At 38.9% G+C, this 23,409-nt stretch overlaps 1 protein-coding gene across 7 annotated transcripts in view; it reads left to right on the top strand.

Annotated features, from left to right (window-relative positions):
• Window positions 1-23,409, top strand: part of NCKAP5 (NCK associated protein 5) — a 1,039,671-nt gene that overhangs the window by 543,289 nt on the left and 472,973 nt on the right. For all 7 annotated transcript variants that reach the window (XM_033440354.2, XM_033440356.2, XM_033440353.2 and 4 more), the window contains one exon: window positions 10,439-10,572. In XM_033440354.2, the coding sequence (XP_033296245.1) occupies window positions 10,439-10,572 (134 nt within the window). The remainder of the gene's footprint in view (window positions 1-10,438; window positions 10,573-23,409) is intronic.

Here is a 23,409-nt window from a genome sequence, read left to right as displayed (position 1 = left end):
CTACAGCTTCACCTACCTCATTGTCCCTACAGGGATGCCAAGTCACCTTCATCCTTACATAGGATGAAATCCATACTATGACTAACCCCCAACATATATACACCCCCCTGACTTATAGATATTATGTTTCCCCTCATTATACTCTTTGTACCATTAGTATCTATGTTTTCCTTGTTGTTGTAGGAGAAGAGAAATTTTCCTCTACTCTCTTTGGTCTCTGGCTGGGCCTAAGAATTAAAATCATATAAGACAGAATAACAGGAGAGAAACACATTTTGTTGATTTTTTAAAATTTTATTTTATTGAAGTATAGTTGATTTACAATGTTGCTTTAATTTCTCCCATACAGGAAAGTGATTCAGTTACACACACACACACACACACACACACACACACACACACACACACACACACACAGTCTTTTCCATTATGGAATTACAGGATATTGAATACAGTTCCCTGTGCTATACAGTAGGACCTTGTTGTTTACCTTGTATTGAATTTTTATGTGTCCACAGGAGGCTTCACAAGAAAATGAAGACCCAAAGAGGTGATCAGAGCAGGAAGCTTTTTCTACCTTTTAGATTAAAAAAAATAATCAATTTGTGAAGAATTGACAAGACAGAGGGGTGTGGACTAGGGGTAGTAAGTGGTGAAGAATACTAGTAAGATAAGGGTTAGTTTAACAAGGTTTGTTTATATAGATTTCTTTTTTTATTTTTTATTTGCGGTACGTGGGCCTCTCACTGTTGTGACCTCTCCCATTGCGGAGCACAGGCTCCGGACGCGCAGGCTCAGCGGCCATGGCTCACGGGCCCAGCCGCTCCGCGGCATGTGGGATCTTCCCGGACCGGGGCACGAACCCGTGTCGCCTGCATCGGCAGGTGGACTCTCAACCACTGCGCCACCAGGGAAGCCCAGTATAGATTTCTTGGCCCGAAATTTTCTGTCTCTGGTGATAAGAATGTCTTCCTTCTTCCTGAGTATAAGGAGGACGTCTCTCATGTGAGGGTTTTATGACCTGTTTTGGAGAAGACGCAGGAAGGAGTTGGGGAAGGTCAGAGCAACCTCTGCTGTTTTCTCAGACTCCTTCGGCTTAAGATATCCAATATGAGGTGCCATATTTAGGGGTAATCTGTCCTAAACCCCATCGCTGTGATTGTGGCTAATTTCATGGATGCCTGTGTGAGCGTTGGATGTGAGAGTTGAAAGGGATCTTAACATTTTAGAAAGAGGTCCAAAGATGGTCAGTGTATTTCCCAAAGTTGCCCAGTAGAATAATGGGAGAACCAAAACGATAATAACCCAGACTACTAGCCTCTCCTGTGGTGCTTTCACAGGAATCATGGTGGTGAAATTCACGATACTTTAAAGTAATGGAAGCTGTGGGCTGTGGATCAATGTATAGCTTTCTGTCCCATTTTTTTTAGCCGTATGATAATAAAATCAAAACTGCATTACTTTATACTGTGGATGCCATATTACCACTTTATTCTTTACTTGTAGCCCTATCTGATAAGTCATAAAGATCGCTGACTATAAGAAAAAGACAACTTAATTTGCTCTCTTTGCAGGATACCATCATTTGTTATGATTTGTTCCCACATGCCTTTATAATCAACCTTGACATACCCAACCTTCATTTTATTGTGCTTTTCTGCACAACCCACCCTGAAAATACTCCTCCCATAAAATTCATATATGTATCTTTTTGATAAGTGATAAACATATAGATAATTTTTGCCTTAGAAAATGTAATCGTATGGAGTGATTCACCTGTGACACTTCCCTTTTAGAGCTCCTGTCTAGCATTGAGGATATTTTTAAGATCCTCCTAAGTGCCCATCTGTCTCCTTTACCCTTGAAATTTCCCCCCGCCCCCTTTCCTTTATTTTTCTCCCTCACCCTTTCTTCCTTCCTCTCAATTATTTTTAAACCAAGCTCTGTATGTTTTTTTTCTTTTGCTCGTTTGTTAGAATAAAAGCTTTGTCTCTCTGGGGCGATGTTATCAGCACTGCAGATGTATATAGGGCGGCTTTTATCCTAGCGTCTCAAAATCTGATTCTGATTCTTCTGTTACAGCCAACAGTACGGGCTTTAAAAAAATCAATTCTTAAGTTCCTTATCTGTTTCTCTGCCTCTAGGATAACTGGATCTTTCATAACTAATGGGGATATTGAATTCAGGAAGCCTTATGGGGAAAATATATTGCAGTTTGTGTAAATAGCAAAAATGAGGCTGCAATTAGAGGTAATAACTATAGCTTAATTTAGACCCATTTTCATAGTGGCTTGATAGAAATTGGTTAACGTAGAGTTTTTCCATTAAAAATCAGTTTTCATGAAAACAGCAGTTTAATTTTGTGGCTGATGTGTGTTTGGTTTATGGACTTCTGAAGAAAAGAATCACTTGTCAATTTTAGATTCTCAGTAGGTAGCATGAGAATCAGATGGTTATTCTGAATCTGGGTAATCTTAAAATGTTTCGGTATACAGTGTATGTTGATTGGTGAACACATGGCAATATCTGTGACTGTCTGGATATCAATTAATAAGCAAATCTAATCAGATCTTGAAGTTTGGGGTGACTGGGTCTTACTGCCATGCTTTATGTGTGTGTCATTGAATCAAATGTACTTTTCTAATAGTCTTTTTACCTAAAATCTCCATGGCATAGTATGAGCTAGTTTGCCAGATTCCACATTTCTTGAATGAGTTCATATATTTTTTTCGTCAGTCCCCAGGAATATTATTTAATCCGAGTGGCCTTCTCTAATGGCATTTGTTCATTTCTCACTATCTTTTAGATTCTTTTATCATCCAAGAGAGTTAATATTTTTCCTGTGATCCTTTGATTATAAAATATTATTCAACAAGAATATTATAACTTGAACACATTTCAGGAAATCTTTTGAAACAGAAATATATAGTGAATACCTTTCTACTGTGTTAGCCAACAAGTTTGTTCAGGTTTTTCCATAAGGTGTTACAGGGAAACCCAAATGAACTTTCTGGCCAACCCAGTATAGAGTATCATGTACCTTTAAGCCTCATGTCAGGGTAGAATACCTCTAGATGAGTTGATGCCTGATATCGTTCATTAAGCAGGACTTACACGGAATGCTTGGAGCATAGGTGGGAGGTACCACTCTTGCTCTAGTGCATGTTTCACCTGACACATGACCGTGCATGGTGGCACTAGAACTTTCACAGCAAGTAAACTCCTCTTTCTTTTTTTAAATTCTTTGACTCTTCTGTTACTAACTTTGCCAGTAGTATCACCCATGAATGTAACTAGGGTCACCAAATATAATTAGACCTAGGATAGAGGTACTTCTTGGCTTTCTATCTTTGCAATCAAGTGTTAATGGCTTGATATTAACTCCTGACATTTTGGCACATCACAGATCAAGCCATCTGTTTAAGATCGTACTAGGTAATGGAACTGAAAAATTATGTCTTTCGGGCAGTCCAGCCACAGGGTTGTATGCATTCTAGATGACATCTGTGATTAAGCTGGTCTCTCAGTTCTTATATTAAAATGTAATTTAACATGTACTTCCCCTCAGTATTAACATATGATCTACTTAAAAAGCACATTTTTGAGATTTTTAAAAGAAATACGTAACTACGATATTTATTTAATATGTCGTGATCGTGAAAGACTAAAATGCTTATAGAATTTATCAAAAGTAACTCTATCAAATGATATAAGCTGTGTAATTCCAGTTAGCCATATCTTATTTTTATATGGGACTTTCAAGATTTTGCAGTGCTTTTCTATATGTTGTTTTACTCATTCCTCACAATGATACTATGAAATTGGCTTGGGCGATTTTACTCTCCCCTGTATGCAGAAGAAACTAGCTTAAAGCATATGTTTCAAGTTAAGTGGCTTGTCCAAACCTGCTTGACTAGCAAATGGTACAGTCTAAACTAGTAGCTGGTAGCATTCACCATACTCTTATTTAAATACCTTCCCATTCTGTTGTTGTTCAGCCTCTTAGTTCAGTTCTTTTTCCACACAGTAGTCAAATGATCTTTGCAAAATCTTCATCAGAGCTTATCACTTACTTGATTAAACCTTGGTAAAGAGTTACTGTTCTACTCAGAATATAATCTCACATCCTTAATAGAACCTTCTTCATCCCCCGGCTCCTTCTAGCTATATCGTATGGCACTCCCATCCCCTTGCTCACCAGGCTCCAGGCACATTGGACTTCTCTTTGTTCTTTTCCTATGTAACTAAAGACTTCCCATTTGCTACTCATTCTGCCTACAGTGCCGATCCCTTCTCTTCCCCAGGTAACTCCTAGTCATCACAGAGGTCTCAGTTTATGTATGAATTCCTCAGAGAAGCCTTCCCCTAACCCACTGAACAAAGTCAGTTCCTCTGGCTGTCATCTTTCAGCAAACTCTTAATTATCCATCAGTTTATATTGATATATTTATCTGTGTGATACTTCATTTAGCACCTGCCATGTCCACTAGTGTGTAAGTCCACTGCAGTCAGGAACCACGTCTTTTGGTCTCATTGCCGGTCTCTTGCTCTGGTCCAGTGTCTTGCACATAGTAGCTGTTCAGTAAAAACTTACTGAGTGAATGAATGAATCCATGTGGGTGTGTACACAGCTCTTCTTCTAAGAAGAATTCTTTATTAAATTAGGAAATGATGATAGAACCTGTAGATTTTTCTCCATTTCCTGGGAACATACAGAGAGAAATGGCTTTTTGATACTTGAAACAATTTAAGCAAGTCTTAGAGAAATTAACAGGAGAGGAGTTTAAAAAAATAAAATGGATTACCCAGGGAAATTGTGGAGTCTCCTTTGCTGGAGGTTTAATCAGAGGATAGTAATTGAGGAAGTTTAAGTCTTTGTGAAGGCTATGAGATATAGACATGATCATTTGGTAGAACAAAGACTTGGAATTAAAATACCTTTCCTTTTGCTTTTATGTTTGTTTCTTTGTTGAGGTCCAATTCTTTGTTTGTGCCCAAAGAATGAAGGGGCTTTGGAATCCTACTCTTGATACAGTTTTCTTTTTCTTCACCATGATGTATAGCTCTGCTATAATATAACATATGTGTTCCTAAAAATCACTGCACAGGGCTTGTGGGAAAAATGAAACCAGGGACACAGTACTCAAAAACTTTGTCAGTGACACAAAAAAAGATAGGCATCTAATATAAATGGCAGCTGAGTTTTACAATGTTAAGTGGTTAAGAAATACAGAAATAATACAATAAATATGGTACTTTACCTTGAAAAAGACATGCAGTTTGCTTGTGGGAGCGGTCATGGGAAGGGCTGCAGCTTGTGAGTTATTGTGCATCAATGGAAAGAAGGCTGGGTAAAGTCAGAGGGCAAGTGGTACCTTCCGATATGGATGGGGCAGCTCATAACACCCGTGATGGACAGAGGTCACTGGTCCATCTATCTGTGATGTGTGCGATTGTGTATTTCTACACTAGCTTCAGCCGGGTGCAGTTTTCTGTGTTCACTTGTGTTTCTCATGATTGAGATTGGGCCTAAGCAAATGTGAGATTCACATCATGCTCAAACTGTCCCTCTATTGCACTGTGGCAAATGTGTACTTTTAAAATAAGTGTTAGGAGGTGGTCCAAGATGTAGCGTAGATTTGGGGTGTCTGTGCGGGGAGGTAAGTTCAGGATCTTCCTCCATTGCCGTCCACAGAGGGTGCCGTCATTGTGCTCTCCCTCTGCTAAGCTCCCCGGTGCCAGTGTCTCCAGAGGAGAGTTTTCACACACATCTGGTGCCCTAGTTTTTGCATCTCGTATCCCAGTTTTGTGGTGGCAGCCCAGGGGACACCCCTTGAACACCTGGTTCTAAAGGCCAAGGGGCTTGCTTTCCTGGTTTCCTGGCAGTGCAACAATCGGAGAGAGCGTTCCTGGCAGGCTACTGCCCCCAACACACTGTACAGATAGCAGACCGAAACACCCCCAGTCTTTCTGAGAAGGAAGCCCATTTGTGTGTCCAGGAGCTTTGCCTGGAGGCGAGGCCCACAGAAACGCTCTCAGAGAATGAAGGCTGGTGGACATAATCTTTACATTCTCCCTCTCCCTCACTCCAGCTTTCCAGCATTTTCCAGAAAGGAGCTCATATCCTTGTCTGGTGCCCTGATTTCTGCAGCAGCCACCAGGGGACACCTCTATATCAACTGGCTCTGAAAGCCAGCAGGGCTTACACTCGTGGGTCCCACAGGACCGTACCCAACAGAGAAAGTGTTCTTAAACAGCTACCACCTTGAGGACACAGCAAGCAGCAACAGACCCTGGAGCTCAGTCTGTCTGTGAACGAGGCCTATAAGCTTATCAGAAGAGCTGCAATGTGAGGCGCAGGCTTCTAATTAAGCACACGTCAGAGGACTGACTGCAAACCTTTTCAAAGACCTTGGAAGGCAGGTGTTCTCTTCACTCTCTGTGCTGTGCTCCAGAGTGCCAGCATCTCTTGGAGGAGAGCTTTTACATGTGGCTGATGTCACAGATTTTATATCCGGTGACCAGTCCTTCAAGACAGGGAAAGGTAGGTGTTTCACCTAATACACAGAAACAAACACAGAGAGTCAAGCAAAATGAAGAAACAGAACAATATGTTCCAAATGAAAGAATAAGATAAGACCTCAGAAAAAACCTTAATGATGTGGAGATTAGTAATTTACCTGATAAAGAGTTCAATGTAATGGTCATAAGATGCTCACCACATAAGATGCTCACCAAGAATAGATGAACACAGTAAGAACATCCATAGCGGTAGAAAAATATAAGAAAATACCAAACAGAGCTGAGGATTACGATAACAAAAATGAAAAATACACCAAATGCATTCATCAGCAGACTAGATAAAGTAGAAGAAAGCATCAGTGATCTCGAAGACAGGACAAAAGAATTCATCCAAGTAGAGCAGCAAAAAAAAAAAAAATTTGAAAAAGGGAAGATAGCTTAAGGGACTTATGGGACAACATCAAGCAGAATAACATTTGTGTCTTAGGAGTCCCAGAAGGACCCCTATCACACAAATGTGAAACATGTCTACTTCAAGAAAAAAGAAAATATCTCAAATAAACAATCTAACTTTATACCTCAAGGAACTAGAAAAAGAAGAACCAACTAAGCTTAAAGTTAGTAGCAGGAAAGATGTAACAAAGATCAGAGTGGAAATAGATGAAATGGAAACTAAAAAGACAATAGAAAATATCAGTGAAACTAAGAGTTGGCTCTTTGAGAAGATAAACAAAATTGACAAATCTTTAGCTAGACTCTCCCACCCCTGCCAAAAAAAGAGAGAGGGCTCAAATAAGTAAAATAAGAAATGAAAGAGGAGACATTACAACTCATACCACAGAGATACAAAGGATCTTAAGAGATGACTGTGAATAGTTATATGCCAACAAATTGGACAACCTAGGAGAAACTGGTGAATTCTAGAGACATACAACCTTCCAGGACTGAATCATGAAGAAACAGAAAATCTGAGCAGACTGCTTACTAGGAAGAAATCTAATGAGTAATCAACAACCTCCCAACGAACAAAAATTCAGGACCAGACAGCTTTACTGGTGAATCCTACCAAACATTTAAAGAAGAATTAATACCAGTCCTTCTCAAACTCTTCAAAAAAAATAAATAAAGAGGAGGGAACACTTCCAAACTCATTTTAAGAGACCAGCATTACCCTGATACCAAAACCAGACAAGGACACCACAAGAAAAGAAAATTACAGGGCCATAGCTCTGATGACCATAGACACAAAAGTCCTCAGCAAAATGTTAATAAACTGAATTCAGCAATACACTAAAAGGATCATATGCCATGATCGAGTGAGATTTATTCCAGAGATGCAAGTTTAGTTCAACACCTACAAATCACTCAACGTGATACACCATGTTAACAAACTGAAGAATAAAAATCATATGGTCATCTCAATAGATGTAGAAAAAGCGTTTGACAAAATTCAACATGTATTTATAATAAATACTGTCAACAATGTAGGTATAGATGGAGCATATCTCAGCATAAGAAAGATCATATATGACAAACCCACAGCTAATATTATACTCAACAGTGAAAAGCTGTAAAACACAAAAATGTCCACTCTTGCCACTTTTATTTAACATGGTATTGAAAGTTTTAGCCAGAACAATTAATCAAGAAAAAGAAATAAAAGGCATCCAAATTGTAAAGGAAAAAGTAAAACTGTCACTGTTTGAGGAAGACATGATTTTATATATAGAAATCCCTAAAGACTCTGACAAAAAAACTGTTAAAACTAATAAATTCAGTAAAGTCTCAGGATGCAAAATCAATATACAGAATTCTGGTGCATTTCTCTACACTAACAATAAACTATCAGAAAGAGAATTAAGAATAATTTATAACAATTAAGAAATTAAGAATGATCCCATTTACATTTGCTTCAAAGAGAATAAAATACCAGAATAAAATTAGCCAATGAGTTGAAAGACCTATATGTTGAAAACTACAGAACATTAATGAATGAAAATTAAGACACAAGTAAATGGAAAAATATTCCAGTTCTCATAGATTGGAAGAATTAATATTAAAATGCCCATAGTACCAAAAGTAATCTGCAGATTCAATGCAATCCATGTCAAAATTCTAATGGCATTTTTCACAGTAATAGAACAAGCAATCCTAAAATTTGTATGGAACACAAAGACCCCGAATAGCCAAAGCAATCTTGATAAAGAAGAATAAAGCTGAAGACATCATGCTCAAATTATATTGCAAAGCTATGGTAATCAAAACAGTATGGTACTGGCATAAAAACAGACACATAGACTAATGGAGCTGAATAGAGAGCCTAGAAACATAGCCACACATATATGGTCAATTAATTTATGACAAAGGAGCTAAGACTGTAAAATGGGAAAAAACAGTCTCTTCAATAAATGGTGTTGGAAAATGGATGTCCACGTGCAAAAGAATGAAACTAGACTGCTATCTTACACCATACACAAAAATTATCTCAAAGTGGATTAAAGACTTAATGGAATGTAAGACCTGAAACCATAGAATTCCTAAAAGTAAACATACATGGTAAGCTATTTGACATTAGTCTTGGTGATGATCTTTTGAATCTGTTACCAAAAGCAAAAATACGCAAGTGGGACTACAGCAAACTAAAGAGCTTATGCATAGCAAAGGAAGGTATCAACAAAATGGAAAGGCAACCGAGTGGGAGAAAATGTTCGCAAATCATATATCTGGCAAAGGGTTGATATGTAAGCTGAGCCTGGAAGGAACCCTAGGCTTTGAATAGAGAGGGCTTTTGAAGCAGGAGGGCGAGCATGGTCGAAGGCACAGGATGTGAAGTATTTTTAGAGGACCTTGATTCATTTCCGAGAATGGTCTGTTTCATTCATGGTCCTCAGGAGAATTTTTTCTCTGTGAGTTATGCAATGGATCAAGTTTCATCTGGGTGATTCATGGTACAGAGTCATAGTGTCTGATTTATTTGGAGACTGAAGTATATGCTTCCCATCTTTCCCTTTAAGAATGTAGGTCCCTTGTAAGCAGACATTGAGTCTTTGATTTTCATCATGGAATATATATCCTTAACACATAGTGCTTAATGTAGTAACATCCATAACCATAATAGCATGACATGCTCTTAAAAAAAAAAAAAAAAAAAAAAAAACAGGTGGTAACAGCAGCACAACCAAAATGAAAAAGTCATAGCATGGCTCAGTCTGTAATGTCAGGATCTGAGCTTGTGTGCTTTTTACCAGTTCCTGGAGTGCGTTTTTGAAGAACCATCTATTCTGGGTCATCCAGTCCCCCTTTTAATCTATGATGCCCATGTGTGAGGAGCTCGCTTTCTAGGACTACACATAGAGAGGGTGGCTTAACCAATTTCTGTCTGGGAAAACCTAATTGGGCAAATACAAAACTAATTCTTTAACCTTATTCTCATCAGCTTCATGGTATAATTAAGTGGAAGTTCCTGGTCCTTCTACAAAAATCAGTAGTGTTCTCTTTAAAGCATTTACCAGAGATTGAAAAGATGAAATAATCCTGAACAGGCACTAATGGACTTATCATTATTACTTGAATTCTTATTCACCTGCTAGTATTATTCAGTCATGGATCTTCATCTCTGCATAAGAAGCCACCTGGTTTAGTGGAAATCATTCATACATTAGAGTCAAATCAGCCAGGATTGAAAATCTGTTACCTTCTGTTTTTTTAATGACAGATTACTTCAAGGTCTCTGATCCTTGGTTTCCTAGATAATAAGAGATTAATAATAGAATGTACTTGATGAGGTTGTAATGAGGATGAAATTAATATATGAAGTCCAAGTTAACACTTAGTAACCAACAGTGCCTGGTAATTATTTTCTTATAATATTTAAGAAACAGTTTCTTAAAAGTCATCCCTTGTGTGCCTTTTCTAGCATGAGAAGCTGATACATGAATTGGAAGAGGAGAGACACTTACGTCTTCAGAGTGAGAAGCGCTTGCAGGAGGTGACACTGGAGTCTGAGAGGAACAGAATTCAGATGCGTGGCCTGCAGCAGCAGTTCTCCAGGTATTGTTCTGCGTGGAGCATCTTGTTTCAGGATGTGCATCTCTCCCTGCGCCAATTACACCTTTGCTTGAGTTTCCATTGTGTAAGCTTGTGTTGCATTTGAGGAGCTAATGACCAGCAATTTAGACCTTCTCTTCTAGCCAAACCATCCGATTGCATTTGGACCAATTTTCTGGAACTTTCCGCTTGCACCTCAGTCTTGGCTTTATTGAAGCTGGTTGTCTTTTCTTCCCCAGTGGCTTTCCAAAGTATCTTTCAGTGAGATGTGGTGGTTGTGTGGCCTTTTGGCATGATCTGTGAAAGGCCAGCCAGGAGAATGCAGTTTTACTGGTCCTTATAATCCTATTTTCAGGTAGAAAGAATGTGAATCATCCAGTAAGCTCTTACTCCTTATTTACTCCTTATTTAGAGTAAATATTTAGAATCTGTAAAAAAAAAAAAAAAAAATCAAAATCAATGAGTTTCTTTCCTTTAAAAAGACATAACTTGAATTTGAAAGGATTCTGGAAAAGTAGCTCTTTTTTGATTTAATTCCAGCACAGTAAGAATCTTTCAGCTTTCAATTACAGTTAATAGGGGGCCAAGAACTTCCCTGGTGGCACAGGGATTAAGAATCCACCTGCCAATGTAGGGACACAGGTTCAATCCCTGGTCTAGGAAGATCCCACATGCTGCGGAGCAACTGAGCCCGTGCTCCACAACTACTGAGCCTGCGCTCTAGAGCCTGTGAGCCACAACTACTGAGCCTGCGCTCTAGAGCCCACGAGCCACAACTACTGAGCCCGCGAGCCACAACTACTGAAGCCCATGTGCCTAGAGCCCACTCCGCAACAAGAGAAGCCACCGCAATGAGGAGCCCGCACACCGCAAGGAAGAGTAGCTCCCTCTCACCACAACTAGAGAAAGCCCGCACGCTGCAATGAAGACCCAAAGCACCCAAAAATAAATAAATAAATAAATTATATATATATATATATATGGGGCCAGGTAAAGATTCAACCTATTATTTAAAATCTCTTCATTTTCATGGAAAAAACACAGACTTGTGCAGTTACAGTCCTGGGACCAGATACGGGCACCCTATGAGGAACAGTTTGCTTTTATTTTCATGTTTCACTTCACCATTTGCAAAACCAGGAAAATAATTTTTGGTTCTTTTCTCCCTCATGAGGTTATCCCAGGCAGAATCCAGTTTGAGACGTTGCCCTAAAATTTTCTTCAGCAAACGGGGTGGGTCTTATCTTTCATTTACCACTGGGATTTGGATATGATTGGTGATGGATAATTGTGCTTCCTCATTGATGAGGCTTTTATATTGACAGCATCATTTTTAGGTGTGTTGCAGGGAGAGAGCAAAGTTGAGCCTTTGGATGATTTATCTCATGGAGGCTCATACCACGAATGTTTGGAATTTTGGTTTAAAGGCATCTTGGAAGAACAGGGTAGGAAGGATGGATGACTCTTCGGTTTCAGAGTCATAATTTAACACCCTGTTCAACTCTTGGAGCCCACGATAATACAGGTGCTGTAGAAATGCACCAGTCAATACTTTAACAAATGCATGTTCCACCCCTCCCAGGCTATTACTTATACAACCTTGTGCTCAGTTTTTCATTCTATTCGATGGCAAATCTCACTTTATGTCTCCAAACTTGAAATAATAGCTCTTCCCCACTCTCCGAAGCAACTTTAAAACAAGTGCCATTTTGTAATACTTGCCATTTTTTTGGTTCTTTTTTTTTTTGCGGTACACGGGCCTCTCACCATCGTGGCCTCTCCCGTTGCGGAGCACAGGCTCCGGACGCGCAGGCTCAGCGGCGGCCATGGCTCACAGGCCCAGCCACTCCGCGGCATGTGGGATCTAACCGGACCGGGACACGAACCCGTGTCCCCTGCATCAGCAGGCGGACTCTCAACCACTGTGCCACCAGGGAAGCCCGATACTTGCCATTTTAATGATACAAGAAAGGAAGGTGCAGATCTTGCTACCCTTGTACTGTCTTAATTGAGATGTCTCTGTACTCAAGCTATTGATTTACAGGGCGTGAGGCACCCGGCACAGTAAATTGCTTTCATACGACGCCTGGTCATCTGCTATAAATCACATGACAACCCCATACAGATTTGAGTTGCACAAGAGCCGAGGCTACATTCTAGGCTGAAAGAAGATAATTATTTGTAAAACAAATAGTGGGTGGTTTTACATACTGCCTTTGTGAAGATTTTTTGCCACAACGTAATCAGTTTTCTTAGTAAGTTTCATTGACATTGAAAGTTCAAGTCCAGTTATAGCCAGACAACTAATGTAAATCAGCAAAATATGGGGGGAGAAAGCATATGTAACAGAGAAGATAATTACACGATAATTTAAGTAGACCCACTAAACCATTGCTGATGGCCTTTTACCTTTTAAACTTTGGTTTGTAAGATGTTTCTAGTTAGGCTTATTCAAACAATCCTGTTACTATAATCTAAGTCTTTGTAAAATTCTCAGTATTACAGAGCTTGTCTAGAGCATGTCACCCTTGGACATGGTCAGTATCTAAATGCTCATGTAAATAAGTTCTATAATCCAAATAATTGCATTAAATTTAAAACTTTCATAGTCATAATTTTCTCCTTCTTTTCCTGGGTTGACAAGTTCCTTTTGTACATGATGATATCTGAGATGTAATGTAGGCATACTTTGAGTGTTGTTCATGGGATGAGTTTACTTTTTAGAGTAATGTAATAGCCTACCTTTTCAAAGGGTGCGAAGTGATTTGCAAGAAAAGGTAGTTTTACGGTAAGACTGTTAAAATGAAAACGGAAAATAAAGACCATGAAAGGGGAACGTGGTGAGTAATCATACTTACACAGCCCAGCATGCTTTCTGAGAGTGAACATTTAATTTAGCTCTAAGATTCATGGCAGACAAGATTAAAAGGAAAACACAAGAGGATATGTAATTCTAATCTCGTAGACAAAGGCTACTACTCCCTAAAGAGAGAAACATTATCTTTGGCAATAAACTCATAGTAGAATGCATCTCATAGGCCCCTCCAGAGGTGGCATTAAAGGGTATAATAGACAGTGGTCCACGATAGTGCAAATTAGGATTAATTCGTAAAAGTATTACTGCTTCTGCTATGTCACTTACGTCTATGAAGTTAAGTAATTTCACACTATATATTTTAGGAATTCTGGGTCTATGCCTAAGTGAAAACAAGTAAAGCAGGAAGAACTCCAGTGCTAAAGGTTCTCAAGTTAAGCACTATACTTCAAGTTCATGGGGACATGTAAATATACACGTGTTGTATTTTTCCAATACCTCTTTTATGAACCTAGGGCACAGAGGCATGAGATGCTGAGGCCTGGGCTGAGCTGGGTAAGGTATTTTTCTGGTATGTTTGATTGTACTGTAGCCATGGGAGCATCTAAACAGTAGTCAAGGAGATTCTGAGTCTCAGATTCAGGGCTGATGCGAGGCATTGAAGGGGAAAATGAATAATGAAGTTAGAAGCTGGGGCAATTAGGTATATGTGTGAAGTAGAATTCAGGTGTCAGAATGAGCGATTCAGAATTACTCTGAGGCTTGATTTTATGCAGTTTCAGTTAGGTGATGGGCTTGGCGGCTTAAACGCACTAGGCAAAACTGAGCATTTGTGATCACCTGTGGTAATGAGTAACGGGATCACGTAGGTGATAAAAATCTATGAAAGTGTTGAAATGAGTACTTCTCTTGTATGTCATCACCAAACCTTCATCCATAAGCCCTTCCTCCTCCTGACCTCTGATTAGGATATAATGATCAGCAGTGGTCCAAACTTTGGGCAATTAAAAAAAATGTGACTAGAGGTTACATAATTAGCTCTAAGCTCATAAATCAGAAATTGTCTTCGCTGAGGGTGATTCAGGCAGCCATAACAAACTTAATTTAGACCATTTACCTTCTTTAATGTAAATACAGAGAAGAAAAAGGATACTTTCAAATGAAGCCTTCCCCATAGATGAAGGTATGAATCAAGACAGATGCAGTAAGGTGGTACTGAAAGGCAGGTGTTGGTATCATTCAGGCTGCTCCTTCCTTCTCTTATTATTTAGTGATATAAATCAAAGGTGCTTTCCAGATGTCATAAGGATTGTTTAACCCATTGTCTGTGTAGTATACATGGCTGGGCATATTTTATGTGGGATTCACTTTGTGATCCCCCCTGTATTCCGTAACTGTCTTTATCCTCCCTTTAACCATTTTGAAGTGTGATTGTCGAGCCAGCCAAGGTCACTGGGGCGAACTGAGGCTGTGTATGTAAGGATAATTAGTGTTTGAACCCCCAGCTTCATTACTCCACCTTGAGTGAATGAAACGTTTGTGCATCAGTTAGATTCCAGGGACAATGTCTCCAACCAGGTGGGGTGTATTGAGGTGGGGTAACAATGATTTCTAAAAAACAGACTTCTGAAGAAATAAGCGACTCTGCAGAGTTGATTTCATGCAAAGCATGCATGATTTGCACAAGTATTTGAGTTGGTCCCTTTGGAAACAATCTAATCAATGTGTAGGCTATTACTGAAAGCTGCTGTTCATATAGGACAATCAACTGCTTTTATCGTGTGCACAATAAGATAGAACATAGTATGTCTCCTCAAAAAATGTAGACTCCAGATGGAGAAGCCGTATGTACATATATGAGCCAAACAACACATTTATAGTTTAGCTATAAATGAAGGGAAAGTTCGTCTAAATTCTGGACAGCCAGACTTCATAGTTGTTAATAGTACGTTATCGTGCAAAGGCATGAGTCAAATCAGATGAAATTAATGATTGGGTAGTGATACTAGCAATAATAACACACGTGTTTATCATGTGGCAGCTCTATGCTGCAGTATATTTGAAGCTTTGAATTAGCATCAACCTGGTACTCTCACCATCAAGCAGACATGTTTTATAAAAGATACGCAGTTAGCAAACCACATCACACCCAAAGCATCAGGAATCAATCATTGTTTCCCTGCAGCCTTGAAAAGTTCCAGGCGTGTGTGTGTGTGTGTGTGTGTGTGCGCGCGTGTGTGTGTGTGTGTGTTTACACGATGCAGTGTAAATTTCAGTAAAGGGAACAATTAAGCTTTGTCACTCCTAATTGACTAAGATAGTTAAAAATCACCCAGATGGAATCCAGGCTTGCACTCTCTACCTCCAGAATTTCTCTGCACCTGTTTTGACCTTCTCTCCCTGCACTGTTATCTGCTGCCTTGAAGCTATTTCTTTGCTTACGGTAAGGGGATTTCTCCTCTCACAGTTGATTGCTATGCTGAAGTGCAGTCTGCTGCTTGCTGAACTTCAAAGAGATGTACATGGAGCTGGTTTTCCCGCCTCGTTCACTGGTTGCTGTTCACGTTATCAGCTCTCAGAGACTTTATAGAATCCTGGGGTTCATTTTCCACTGCCCATTTGGAAGCTGTAGGCATCTGGCGTAGACGTGTGTGTTGAAGAAGGTAATATGCCCTTCAGTGTTCTGCCCACGTAGTCCCTTCTACCTCCGTATCTGTCTGGTACATTAAAAGAACATTTTATCTACATTGTTAGAAGGAGTGAAATGTAACAAGATGAGGACAGCCGTCAGTTGACCTTTGGGCAGTCAACAGCACAGGCCCTTCTGCCCCTTTTCTACACTTGTTCCTGTCCCAGAGTCTTCATCAGCTTTAACCCGTCACAGACGCTGGCTCTCCTCAGTGCCCTGTTCCTCCTGATGAATGTAGAGGGCAATTTTCTATTGATTTGGAGTTGCTATTTCCACATGATCAGCAATATTTCTTGCTGTCATAAAAATGGAGACTTGTCATAAAAATGGAGGCCTCTCATTTGCTCCTCTGGGTGAATTTACCAGAAGTTTAAAATGGCAAAGCAACACTGGTCAGATGATAACTTTTCTTCAGATGGCAGCAGACGGAAGAAAGGAGTTTACATGGCATCTTCTTTAAATGCTTGGTTAACATAATATGGATCATACTTTGATGTCAGAAATGTGTATCTTAGTATCTGGCGTATAAGTTCTCACTTGAGCACAGCAGAGAGGGGCTAAAATCAATTATATAGAGAATGGAAAGAAAGGAGACCTTTTTCAGCAGTTACTAACTTAATATGAAACATTCCTTGATTCCCTTGTAGTTCTGCTTCCGTATAAGACATGATGACCTTGTCACAAGTTTTTAAAATTCTTAACGGAGCTATATATTGTTGAGTAGACAACATGAAAATTATATCACCTATTATTCAAGCCTGGTAGAGAAAACAATCGTAACATAAAATTTAGTTCCAATTTCATTTGAAAGAGCACTGTCCTATTGAATGGGTTTTCTAGGACCTGGTTCTAGCCCCACTTCTAACTAGCTTAATAACGGCGGTTAAGTAAGTTGACCTTTCTGGATCTCATTTCGCTCATTTGTAAAATGAGGAAGTTGAATTGCACTATAGTTTTATAATGCTTTTTAGGCTTTTGAAAAGGCCATGTGTTAGAACTGAAATGCATTTCTTGCGTGAAGTTATAATTACGCTGTTATAACCAGGGCTTCTTGAAGTTCTAACAACCAGGTTTCATGGTAGGAACTTGGAGTGGATTGTCTTATTCTCCATGTTTTGATGACAGTGATACTCTGTGGGACTGGGCTTTCACCATGTCTATTTTGGTTACTTGACTCTGGAGAAGTTGAGATGAGAAAACTGCCATGCCCAGATGAAATATTTCTGTTGAGGACAGTCAAATTGAATACTGAGAAACCTGGCTGGTAAAAGGAAGCGAAGATCCTCTGCTGTGAACATAACTATTATTGCTCTTGGCTCTGATGTTGTCTGCTTTAGGATTTATTTGAAACAGTTTTGGGAAGAGCCTGAACAGAGAGAACTTTATGACAACCAGAATTGTTTTCACTTCTAAACAATTTCTCTGAAGACATAGTCCTCAGTAAAAATGCCAGTGATTTAGTCTCTCCTCCAAATGTCTTTTTCAATTACCTATTATAACTCTTAATGTATTACTATCCCTACCCAACACACTTTTTCTTTTAAGAAAATAGATGCAGGATATGGGAGAATATGTTTCATTTTAAAATTGGAAACCAAATTCATTCCTGCTGTAAATAATAAATGTTGTTTTGGTCAGGTTTACAGAAAATCCATCTTTTAAGTGTATAGTTTGACCAATTTTGACAAGCATATGCCATCATGCAACCACCACTGCAATCTTTACAGAATATTTTCATGCCCCTGAAAAGTTCCCTCATCTCCCTATGGTCTGTTCCCTCTCCACACCCTAAGACCCTGGCAATGGCTGATCTGATTTGTCTCCCTGTAGTTTTGCCTTTTCCAGAAATTCTTATCATTGAAGTTATAAAGTATTTAATTTTTTTGTGTATCTGGCTTCTTTCACTTAGCAAGTCTTTTGAAATGCAGCCTTGTTGTTGCATATATCAGTACTTCATTCCCTTTCATTGCTTAGTCATAATCCATCGTATAGAAGTACCACCATTTGTTTATTCATTCACCTGATGATGGATTTCTTCCAGTTTTTGGTGATTATAAGGTTGTTATAAACATACAGCCTTCATTCCCAGGTCTCAGTATGTTTCCGTCTGTCTTAGGAATGGGATTACTGTGTCATATAGTAAGCCTGTGTTTAACTTTACGGGACACTGCCAAACTGTTTTGCAAAGTAGCCATGCCATTTTGCATTCCCACTCTCAATGTTTAGGGGTTCTCATTGTTCCATACTGACGAATCCTTCTTGAAGGTTTTTCTTTTTTTAACATCTTTATTGGAGTATAATTGCTTTACAATGGTGTGTTAGTTTCTGCTGTATAACAGAGTGAATCAGCTGTACGTATACACGTATCCCCATATCACCTCCCTCTTATGTCTCCCTCCCACCCTCCTTATCCCACCCCTCTAGGTGGTCACAAAGCACCAAGCTGATCTCCCTATGCTATATGGCTGCTTCCCACTAGCTTTTTTTTTTTTTTTTTTTTTTTTTTTTTTTTGTGGTACGTGGGCCTCTCACTGTTGTGGCCTCTCCCGTTGCGGAACACAGGCTCCGGATGCACAGGCTCAGCGGCCGTGGCTCACGGACCTAGCCGCTCTGCGGCATATGGGATCTTCCTGGACCGGGGCACGAACCCGTGTCCCCTGCATCGGCAGGCGGACTCTCAACCACTGCGCCACCAGGGAAGCCCCCCACTAGCTATTTTACATTTAGTAGTGTATATATGTCCATGCCACTCTGTCACTTTGTCCCAACTTACCCTTCCCCCTCCACATATGCTCAGTCTGTTCTCTATGTATGCGTCTTTATTGCTGTCCTGCCCCTAGGTTCATCAGAACATTTTTTTTTTTTTTTTAGATTCCATATATATGTGTTAGCATATGGTATTTGTTTTTCTCTTTCTGACTTACTTCACTCTGTATGGAAGACTCTAGGTCCATCCACCTCACTACACATAACTCAATTTCGTATCTTTTTATGGCTGAGTAATATTCCATTGTATATTTTTCCACATCTTCTTTATCCATTCATCTGTCAGTAGACACTTAGGTTGCTTCCATGTCCTGGCTATTGTAAATAGAGCTGCAATGAACATTGTGGTACATGACTCTTTTTGAATTATGGTTTTCTCAGGGTATATGCCCAGTAGTGGGATTGCTGGGTCGTATGGTAGTTCTATTTTTAGTTTTTTATTTTTTTTATTTTTTTTATTTTTAGTTTTTTAAGGAACCTCCATACTGCTCTCCACAGTGGCTGTATCAATTTACATTCCCACCAACAGTGCAGGAGAGTTCCCTTTTCTCCACACCCTCTCCAGCATTTATTGTTTCTAGATTTTTTGATGATGGCTGTTCTGACTGGTGTGAGGTGATACCTCATTGTAGTTTTGATTTGCATTTCTCTAATGCTTAGTGATGTTGAGCATCCTTTCATGCGTTTGTTGGCAATCTGTGTATCTTCTTTGGCGAAATGTCTGTTTAGGTCTACTGTCCATTTTTGGATTGGGTTGCTTGCTTTTTTGATACTGAGCTGCATGAGCTGCTTGTAAATTTTGGAGATTAATCCTTTGTCAGTTGCTACGTTTGCAAATATTTTCTCCCATTCTGAGGGCTATCTTTTCTTCTTGCTTATGGTTTTCTTTGCTGTGCAAAAGCTTTGAAGTTTCATTAGGTCCCATTTGTCTATTTTTATTTGCATTTCTCTAGGAGGTGGGTCAAAAAGGATCTTGCTGTGATTTATGTCATAGACTGTTCTGCCTATGTTTTCCTCTGAGAGTTTTATAGTGTCTATTCTTACATTTAGGTCTTTAATCCATTTTGAGTTTATTTTTGTGTATGGTGTTAGGTGGTGTTCTAACTTCATTCTTTTACATGTACCTGTCCAGTTTTCCCAGCACCACTTATTGAAGAGGCTGTCTTTTCTCCCTTGTATATTCTTTCCTCCTTTATCAAAGATAAGGTGACCATATGTGCATGGGTTTATCTCTGGGCTTTCTATCCTGTTCCATTGATCTATATTTCTGTTTCTGTGCCAGTACCATACTGTCTTGATTACTGTAGTTGTGTAGTATAGTCTGAAGTCAGGGAGCCCAATTCCTCCAGTTCCATTTTTCTTTCTCAAGATTGCTTTGGCCATTTGGGGTCTTTTGTGTTTCCACACAGATTGTGAAATTTTTTGTTCCAGTTCTGTGAAAAATGCCATTGGTAGTTTGATAGGCATTGCATTGAATCTGTAGATTGCTTTGGGTAGTATAGTCCTTTTCACAATGTTGATTCTTCCAATCCAAGAACATGGTGTATCTCTCCATCTGTTTGTATCATCTTTAATTTCTTTCATGAGTGTCTTATAGTCTTCTGCATACAGGTCTTTCGTCTCCTTAGGTCGGTTTATTCCATGGTATTTTATTCTTTTCGTTGTAGTGGTAAAGGGGAGTCTTTCCTTAATTTCTCTTTCAGATTTTTCATCTTTAGTGTATTGGAATGCAAGAGATTTCTGTGCATTCATTTTGTATCCTGCTACTCTATGAAATTCATTCATTAGCTCTAGTAGTTTTCTGGTAGCATCTTTAGGATTCTCTATGTATAGTATCATGTCAGCTGCAAACAGTGACAGTTTTACTTCTTCTTTTCCAGTCTGGATTCCTTTTATTTCTTTTTCTTCTCAGATAGCTGTGGCTAAAACTTCCAAAACTATGTTGAATAATAGTGGTGAGAGTGGGCAACCTTGTCTTGTTCCTGATCTTAGTGGAAATGGTTTCAATTTTTCACCATTGAGAACAGTGTTGGCTGTGGGTTTGTCATGTATGGCCTTTATTATGTTGAGGTAAGTTCCCTCTATGCCCACTTTCTGCAGGGTTTTTATCATAAATGGGTGTTGAATTTTGTCAAAAGCTTTTTCTGCATGTACTGAGATGATCATATGGTTTTTCTCCTTCAATTTGTTAATATGGTGTATCACGTTGATTGATTTGCGTATATTGAAGAATCCTTGCATTCCTGGGATAAACCCCACTTGATCATGGTGTATGATCCTTTTACTGTGCTGTTGGATTCTGTTTGCTAGTATATTGTTGAGGATTTTTGCATCTATGTTCATCAGTGTTATTGGCCTGTAGTTTTCTCTTTTTGTGACATGTTTGTCTAGTTTTGGTATCAGGGTGATGGTGGCCTCATAGAATGTGTTTGGGAGAGTTCCTCCATCTGAAATTTTTTGGAAGAGTTTGAGAAGGATAGGTGTTAGCTCATCTCTAAATGTTTGATAGAATTCGCCTGTGAAGCCATCTGGTCCCGGGCTTTGGTTTGTTGGAAGATTTTAAATCACAGTTTCAATTTCAGTGCTTGTGATTGGTCTGTTTATATTTTCTTTTTCTGGCTGGTTCAGTCTTGGAAGGTTGTGTTTTTCTAAGAATTTGTCCATTTCTTCCAGGTTGTCCATTTTATTGGCATAGAGTTGCTTGTAGTAACCTCTCATGATCCTTTGTATTTCTGCAGTGTCAGTTGTTACTTCTCCTTTTTCATTTCTAATTCTATTGATTTGAGTCTTCTCTGTTTTTTTCTTGATGAGTCTGACTAATAGTTTACCAGTTTTGTTTATCTTGTCAAAGAACCAGCTTTTAGTTTTATTGACGTTTGCTATCGTTTCCTTCATTTCTTTTTCATTTATTTCTGATATGATCTTTATGATTTCTTTCCTACTGCTAACTTTGGGGTTTTTTTGTTCTTCTTTCTCTAATTGCTTTAGGTGTAAGGTTAGGTTGTTTATTTAAGATGTTTCTTCTTTCTTGAGGTGGGATTGTTTTGCTATAAACTTCCTTCTTAGAACTGCTTTTGCTGTATCCCATAGGTTTCGGGTCGTTGTGTTTTCACTGTCATTTGTTTCTAGGTTTATTTTGACTTCCTCTTTGATTTCTTCAGTGATCTCTTGGTTATTTAGTAGTGTATTGTTTAGCCTCCATGTGTTTGTATTTTTTGCAGAGTTTTTCCTGTAATTGATATCTAGTCTCATAGCACTGTGGTCGGAAACGATACTTGATACGATTTCAATTTTCTTAAACTTACCAAGGCTTCATTTGTGACCCAACATATGATCTGTCCTGGAGAATGTTCCATGAGCACTTGAGAAGAAAGTGTGTTCTGTTGTTTTTGGATGGAATGTCCTATAAATATCAATTAAGTCCATCTTGTTTAGCGTATCATTTAAAGCTTGTGTTTCCTTATTTATTTTCGTGTTGGATGGTCTGTCCATTGGTGAAAGTGGGGTGTTTAAGTCCCCTACTATGATGGTGTTACTGTCGATTTCCCTTTTTATGGCTGTTAGCATTTGCCTTTTGTGTTGAGGTGATACTATGTTGGGTGCATAAATATTTACAATTGTTATATCTTCTTCTTGGATTGATCCCTTGATCATTGTGTAGTGTCCTTCTTCGTCTCTTGTAACATTCTTTATTTTAAAGTCTATTTTGTCTGATATGAGAATTGCTACTCCAGCTTTCTTTTGATTTCCATTTGCATGGAATATCTTTTTCCATCCCCTCACTTTCAGTCTGTATGTGTCCCTAGGTCTGAAGTGGGTCTCTTGTAGACAGCATATATACAGGTGTTGTTTTTGTATCCATACAGCCAGTCTGTGTCTTTCGGTTGGAGCATTTAATCCATTTACATTTATGATAATTATCAATATGTATGTTCCTGTTACCATTTTCTTATTGTTTTGAGTTTATTATTGTAGGTCTTTTCCTTCTCTTGTGTTTCCTGCCTAGAGAAGTTCCTTTAGCATTTGTTGTGAAGCTGGTTTGGTGGTGCTGGATTCTGTTAGCTTTTGCTTGCCTGTAAAGGTTTTGATTTCTCCGTCAAATCTGAATGAGATCCTTGATGGGCAGAGTAATCTTGGTTTTAGGTTTTTCCCTTTCATCACTTTAAATATGTCCTCCCACACCCTTCTGGCTTGCAGAGTTTCCACTGAGAAATCAGCTGTTAACCTTTTGGGGATCCCTTGTAGGTTATTTGTTGCTTTTCCCTTGCTTCTTTTAATATTTTTTCTTTGTTTTTAATTTTTGATAGTTTGAGTAGTATGTGTCTTGGCGTGTTTCTCCTTGGATTATCCTGTGTGGGACTCGCTGTGCTTCCTGGAGTTGATTGACTATTTCCTTTCCCATATTAGGGAAGTTTTCAACTATAATCTCTTCAAATATTTTCTCAGTCTCTTTCTTTTTCTCTTCTTCTTCTGGGACCCCTATAATTCGAATGTTGGTGTGTTTAATGTTGTCCCAGAGGTCTGTGAGACTGTCCTCAGTTCTTTTTTTTTTTTTTTTTTTTTTTTTTTG

Source organism: Orcinus orca, chromosome 7 (genome assembly GCF_937001465.1).
Source record: "Orcinus orca chromosome 7, mOrcOrc1.1, whole genome shotgun sequence".
NCBI classification, from domain to species: Eukaryota; Metazoa; Chordata; class Mammalia; order Artiodactyla; family Delphinidae; genus Orcinus; species Orcinus orca.
The sequence above is the reverse complement of the archived record's forward strand: the minus strand, read 5'-3'. Positions and strand labels throughout refer to the sequence as shown.